General features: G+C 44.8%; 1 protein-coding gene across 2 annotated transcripts in view; it reads left to right on the top strand.

Moving 5' to 3' along the window:
* The window catches only part of Adcy9 (adenylate cyclase 9), a 134,767-nt gene that overhangs the window by 93,191 nt on the left and 34,090 nt on the right, over nucleotides 1-7,486 (top strand). For both annotated transcript variants that reach the window (XM_031361023.1, XM_031361021.1), the window contains exon 3: nucleotides 1,232-1,422. In XM_031361023.1, coding sequence (XP_031216883.1) covers nucleotides 1,232-1,422 — 191 coding nt within the window. The remainder of the gene's footprint in view (nucleotides 1-1,231; nucleotides 1,423-7,486) is intronic.

Here is a 7,486-nt window from a genome sequence, read left to right as displayed (position 1 = left end):
CACACACACACACACACACAGAGAGAGAGAGAGAGAGAGAGAGAGAGAGAGAGAGAGAGAGAGAGCAACCATTCATACTAAGCTTAGCACCGTCTGTTGACTACGCCTGCCAAAGGCTTTTATTAGAGGGATCCCCTTAAACTCTTCTAGAAATACCACTGTCTGGGGATGGGTTCCTGGGCTGACCTCATGCTGATTTGGTTGTCTGGTGAGGGCTGTATCCTTCTGAGGAACTATGGTCACAGGGCTGAAGGAAAAGCTATTCCAGTACTACATAAAGCCTTTATAAGAACCTCAGTTCCATCCACAAGGGTGGAACTCCTGGTGACCTAGCTGCCACTGGTAGCCCTGCCTCTTGATCCTGTTGGAAGCAACCTTTTCACTTTGGAGAGGGCATGTTCAAGGTGCCATCACTCCTACTCCTGGAGTACTCTACATGCGGGTGACATAACCACTGTCACTCCTGCTCATCCATCACTGGGCTCCCTCTTCAAGTGATAGACTCCACACAGATCCCAACCATAGCTTATGTGCCCTCCTGTCCCCTCTGCACTCCTCATAGTATGCTGTAGAATGGAAGGGCTTGATGGCGTGCTTGTTGAGTGCACATTGGCATATTCCAAACACCAAGCAACAGCCAGCCCCAGGGAGACGTGAGAGGAGAGACAGGCTGCTGCCTCAGGGTGCTTCCGAGGGTGTGCTCAACCTGGGACCAGGAGGCAGGCTCAGGCTCTGGCTTGTAAGCGCGCGAGCTCTGCCCTTTCTCTAGTTTAGGTGCCACTTCCTCCAGGAAAAGCTGCGTTTTCTCCTGCAGTGCAGCTGGACAGTTTCCTGGACAAAAGACCCTGCCTGGTATTGTGGTCATCCCCACATTGTGATGGCTTCTTGTGATTAATGGTCAGGGATGGGTATTTACAGGTCAGAACCAAACCAAGCAGACTGTGGAGCTGGCCACCAGTCTGTTCTGCTCTCTTCCCAAAGCAGACATCAGATGACTTCGTGGAAGAACTGTTAACATTTATTTTAGTTCCCAGAGGTAAACCATGCAGCCAGCCATGAGCACACAGTGTGGAAGTAGACAGTGCGTCTCTGAGGCTGCATCTGTCTGGGCAGACAAAGGTGACATAAGCTGTGGCCCTCTCCATTCACCACACTTCACCTTCCAGAGCCAGCTGCGCTTCAGCCAACCTCGGTTCCCGTCTGTGCTGATTGTCATTTTTATCCGTCATAGGTTTGAAGACATACCTGATATCGGGTCAGAGAGCCAAGGAGTCCCACTGCAGCTGTGCAGAGGCCCTGCTTTCTGGCTTTGAGGTCATTGACGACTCACGGGCGCCCTCAGGCCCTAGGGGACAGGGGACAGCATCGCCAGGGAGTGTCAGTGACTTGGCGCAGACTGTCAAAACCTTTGATAACCTTAAGGTTAGTTTTTTTCCTCTCTCTCTCTCTCTCTCTCTCTCTCTCTCTCTCTCTCTCTCTCTCTCTCCTACAACTTTGTAGTAATCCTACAGTAGAAAACAAGAACTAATCAATGCCTTATGGCAAACGACTCAGGACGCCTTTCAATTTAGTTTTTATGATTTAAGAATTTAGTATAAAGTTAGTTACATTGCACATTTTTAATATCCTTGGATCTTTAGCATTTTTCACACCTCCATTTTCTCTCTGTTTTTCTTAAAGATATTTCTCAGTTTGGTTAATTTTTTTTTAGTCTATGGTGTCTTTGGAGGCGTCTCAAAGCTAATGATAATATCAATAAAGGTAACTTGCCTTACATCATGCTTGGGAGCTAGAATCTATTTTATTTTGGAGACCACCTTAAATACTTTTGTGTTTTTTGAAATCCACAATTTTATGATTATCTTTACTTTCATTTTGTTTTGTTTTGTTGGTTTTTGGTTTTTGGTTTTTCGATGATAGGGTTTCTTTGTGTAGCTCTCAATATCCTGGAACTAGTTCTGTAGACCAGGCTGGTCTCACACTGACAGAGATTCACCATTAAAGGTGTGCACCACCAATCGCCCTGCAACTTTGTGATTATCTTAAATTGTGTTGGTATGTGAATCTTAAAATGTAATTCTATTTTTTAAAAAAAGAGCATTGGTGAGAATATTCTTGCATTTTATTACTACCACAGAGATCTCCTATGACAGTCAGAAGTGCCTATGTCTGGATTGACATGCCAGAAGAAAAACTACTAAGGAATTAACATGCTCAACCTCTGGCATAAGAAATTTTTCTCGTTATGTGCTGTTTTTCCCATATCCATTGGATTTAGCTTTTCTGTTGGTGCCTTTTGTTTATGTTTTTACTTTTACTTTAGTCATCCTCTGTGTCTCCGACTGTGTGTGTGTGTGTGTTCATTGAGGCCAGAGGTCAACCTCTGATGTCTGTTCCTAACTTTAAAAACAGAGGCTCTCACTGGAACCTGGAACTCACTAGTTAGACCCTGCTGGTAAACCAGTGTCCTGTCTGCCCCTCAGCACTGGGAGTTTAAGTACAGGACACCAGCCCCACATCGTCATGGGGAGCTGAAATCAAACCCAGGCTCATGTCTCCAGAGCAACCATCTTACTGACCGGTGCTTTCCTCAAACCCTTCTGTTTATTTCACATTTAAATATTTGCTGTTTCCAATTTTGAAAGAAAGCAAGATGCTTCGAATAGTTCTCTGCCATTTGGAGCTTTCAGATAACAAGCTAGTAGATGGTGGGCTATGGTAACAGCTGCTGTCTAGTGTGATGTTCCTACATTCATTAGATTTGGAGGCTAGCTGCATGTTCATACGCTTATGCGTTTTTTTATAGGCCGGGTATCTGAGGATTACTGTGAGTTTGAGAACAGTCTAAACTAGATGACAAGACCTTGTCTCCAAAACAGACAAAAAAAAATCACCGAAAAACAAAAACAAAATAAACAAGCTTTACAGTGTGGCAGTCTATTGGCATAGCCATGTTATTTTATCTGTGAAGATTCTGAACTTCGGTGCCAGTCATCTGATTACTTCGGGTCACACCATGTCCAGACTTACTGAAAGCTCCCTTATCATTTTATTTGTGTGCTTCATTAATTTAAAGAGCTTTCTTTACAGTTCTAATAGCTCAGACCCAATAGTCCTGAATATTGTGCTGTGCTGCACATTGCCAGATGGTGAGCACCATCTCTGACCTCTGCCTACTAGTACCACATACACCCCTCCAGTTATGCAAATGTCCCCATCATTGCCTGATGTCACCCCGGCTACTACTGTGGGGGACAGCTTAGGATGGCAGTGTAGGACCCCTGTATATGCCGGCAGTCAGGATATCTGACTTCCCCTCAACTGCCTGCTTTAGACATGGGGCAGGTACTCCATGGCATCTGCAAGAGGACTGTCAGGTTGCAGACTGCCTTAAAACAGGCAGGGAAGAATTAAAACAAAACAAGCAAACAAAAATAAAAATGTGGCTTTCCAAAAGTGTTCTTTGTGTGTGGGAAAGATGGTTTCCCCCAGGCCTCAAATGGAGCCTTATTTAAGTAGAGAAATAGAGCTCAAACTAAAAATTAATTACTTGTGTTTGCCTACTTGTTGGGCATGTGTGGCTGAGTTCCCCTGGACACAGCAGCAACTCTAGCATCAGGGATTCTAGGCTTTAAGATTGCTTTCCTCTTGAAAAACCATTTTCTTCTAATTGTAAATCTGTTTTGATCGGAAGGGCAAAAACCACTCGCATATTCTATTGCCATCCTTGTATTTCCAAACATGAGTTTCCTGGAAGTGCAAGACAGAGTTGACTGAACGGCCAAGACATATATGAGATGGGGAAAAGAAGGTCCTTGTGTCCCCTTCATGAGGGAAGGATGAGTTAGCTCCTGAGGTATAATGTCTGGGTTCTGGATGGATAGTTTGGCCATGTTGTAAGGATTCTTCAGACTAGAGCTATCCCAGGACACTGGAGTCAATTGATCCCACATTTGGGGTATACAGCACACGAAGGGATAAAAGTCAGTCCCACAGGGTGGAGTCGATACCACCAGGAACCCTTCTTACAGTCCCATCTCCCCAGCTTCAGAAGAGAGCAGATGTCCAGGCCTGAGAACTCCAAAGCATTGGGTAACTATTCTATGATTCTACTTTGAAGGGGAGAGCACTGAGTCTGCACCCAAAACAGTGAAGATGATGCGCAGCCCTATGAGATCCGTTCTTGAGTAGATTTTGTAAAGTCCCAGGTGTTGCTCTGCACTCTTTGTGCCAGTCTTTCCAGTACACCTGTCAGTGCCTTGAACTCATGACATTGGTTTGTTGCCTTAGTAATATTTTCTGCCCTAATGTGAGCATTCCCATTGCTCTGGGATCCCATGCACTCTTTCTACTTCCCTTCAGTAGGCTGCTTTTCCTGTGTTGGGGACCACTTCATCAACGAGAGTAAACTCCTAGTGGATTTATGACCTGGTACCCTGAAGAGGCCTAGCATAGAATGGTGTCTCTCAAAATATGTCCCTTTTTGCAACAGAGTCTCGGGATGAACACTGGTTGTTATACAAAAGAGACTCTAGCTTGGTTCACTTATAAAATTCTGAGTCAACAACCCAGACAGGATTTTCCTAACCACAGGGCTATGACAGCAGCCATTGCTATCTGTTCTAAGACTGAGAAATCTGAGAGGCAATTGGGAGAAATTTTGCTATCTAACCCAGAGCAACCTCCAACCCACAGCCCTCCTGTCTCGGTCTCCCACGTTCTGGGAGTACAGGCATAGGACAAGGAATTTGGCCCTATTTCCCACAATTATAAGTCAGAAGATGTTTTTAAGGACATTTTGAAACCCATGAGATGGCTCAACAGGTAAAGTGCTGGTCGCCAAACCTGACATCAAAGTTCAGTCCTCAGGACTCTCAAGGTGGAAAGAGAAAACCAATTCCCACAGGCTGTTCCGGGTTCCACATGCATGCCCCAGCATGCACACAGCACAAAGAAACAAAACTGTAATGAAGTATGTATGCTAATTAAGTGGAAAGACATGCAGTGTCATTTAATGGATGTTATTGGATGTGCAGTGCTATGTATGTATGAGGGACATTTCCCAAAACACTAAATACTTTTCTAATTTTGTTTTTCTTATGGAATATTTCCACAACATTGTAACAGTGTTCTTTCCTCATGGTCTACTGAAACTAACCTAGACATTTTTTTTCTTTTTCTTTTTCTTTTTCTTTTTTTTAAGATAGGGTCTCCTGCAGCCCAGGCTGCCTCAGAACTCCTGACCTCTCTGCCTATGCCTCTGGGATTACAAGCCTGTACCACCATGCTCAACAGAATCTAATTTATCCTTCACCTGGATTTTTTTTTAAATCAATCTTGGTTTTTAAGTTCAGGGCTGAGTAATTAAATGAAAAGTTCAGTAATTAGCATTCTTTGATTCTACACAAGGTGACTTTGAGATCTGTGTCTTGAGTTTTACAGTTGTTTATTTACGGCTTTGCCTCCAGTGTTCCTGAACTGTCTTGCTTCCTGTTCTCACAGATCTGTGGAGCCTTTTTTTTTTTTTCTGTGATTATTGCTGCTTTCTTTTCCTGTTAGGATTCGTTTCTACTCACCTCTGATACTTCCTTAGCAGAAATCATCTGTTTTGAAAGTATTCCTGCCCATATCTAAGTAACAGAGCCCTGGCCACAGGTGGCATAGTGACTTCTTCCCACCATGGAACTCCTAGTGTGTGTGGTTAGGGTCAAATGTTCTTCTGCTTGGGCTCATATTTCCTCCGTGGCTTTCTAACTGTATGACTATAGGTGAGCCCCTTCTCTTCTCCGTCTTGGTTTCCTCCTGTGTAAAATGGAGCTTACTATGCCTGTTACGGATGCTCTGAAGAGGAAATACGGAGGCACGAAGAGCTTAGAGGGGGTTTCAGTGATTGATGTGTGTTGTCATGCTCACCCCAACCAGCCGTGTCCAACATGAGCTTCGTGGTAGAGGATGCTTCTTCTAGTACCAGGACACATTGCTAACTAGTCACTGATCAGTAGACTAAACAGGCAAAGCCAGGACTGGTATTTCCATCCCCCAAAGAGGCTTCTCCGTGGCAGTTATGGAAAGGGACAGGTGTTGACTTCAAAATGATTTATCTTGTAATGGGAAACAGCCTTGAGTAAAGACAAACAAGAAACCCCACAACCCTACTGTGTAGCTCTATGCCATGTATTCCGACCAGAATTAGGGTGCATGCATGGAAACATGTTAGAAACAAATGAAAATGAGTTCATTTGTATTAGAGGAATGGTTTTGGTTTTTCCTTCAAAGCCTGTGCCCACCAAGGGGGGAGGGGGAGATGGTGAAGCGTGCTCTTGGTGAGTTTCCAAGGACTCTCGGGTTACCCAGGCAACAGCCAGCAAAGGGATGCTGTTTAGGGGATGGTTACACTCTCTTTAGTGTGTCTGTGCCAGTAGAGCTACTCAGAAGAGCCAAGATGGGAATTACAGCAGCTTGGGTCATTTCAGGTGATAGAGCCCAGCAGATCAAGGTGTCAGGATTATTTCCTTGTGACAGGAAAGGCAGCCAGAGTCAAGTCCCATGGTGGTCAGGGGCCAGGGAGTTCTTGAGTCAAGCCCCAGTGTCCACAAACCATTCTGTCTTCAGAAGGCTTATGTCTTTCCTTTGGGTTTGTGTGCACATGTGTGTGTGTCTGTGCATGTGGTGTATGCATGTGCACACATATGCATACAAATGTATGTTCTTGTGTGTGCTTGTATGACAGCCAGCGGAGGACACTGGTTGCCATGCTCTGTTGCTTTTATACTGCATCCCCTTGAGACACTGAGGGTCTCCCAGCTATACCTGGAGCACGGTGCTTTTTGGCTCAGCTGTCTGTCCAGGAATCCCCAGAGATCTGTGCAAGTCCTCATGCTTGTGCAGAGGCTGATGTCCTTGGCACCAGAGTCTCCGTGTGGGCAAGAGGGCTCCCTGAGCTGGGACATGACAAGACTGCAAACCTGCCTCTGTGTCATTAGCACAAAAACACTAAGTCATAGCTGCCGTCATTTTGACAGTGAACTTACTATCGCATGCCTGCTGGCCTTGCTCCACAGTATATAGTGAAGGTATAGTGAAGGGTATGGACTAAGTGGGAGGTGAGAGGTTCTTGGTAACAATGAAGATGCCAATAGCTGCAGGGAGAGAGACGGTGAGTGGAAAAGGTTGCATAGATGTGCCAACTCAGCAAAAACTTCAGATTGGAGTTAGGCCATAGAAATAAGTCAAAACAAAATTGCTATTGGGGCTGTAGAGAAAGAAGCAAAGTACACACCATTTATAGTAAAGGCTTCATGCGACACAGGCCCCAGACTGAATATGGTGTGGGGACAGGAGAGTATCTCTCCCAGAGAAGGTAGATTTTTTTTCTGAAAAATTTGAAATTTCATTTGTTGTAAACTTCTAATCAAGACAGTCTCCCCAAAAGAAAGTGGCTGAGAAAGAAAGAGACTAGCAAAGGGCCCCGTTGTAGAGTTCAGTG

Source organism: Mastomys coucha, unplaced genomic scaffold (genome assembly GCF_008632895.1).
Source record: "Mastomys coucha isolate ucsf_1 unplaced genomic scaffold, UCSF_Mcou_1 pScaffold12, whole genome shotgun sequence".
In the NCBI taxonomy this organism is placed as follows: Eukaryota; Metazoa; Chordata; class Mammalia; order Rodentia; family Muridae; genus Mastomys; species Mastomys coucha.
This window is presented reverse-complemented; position numbering and strand designations above follow the sequence as displayed.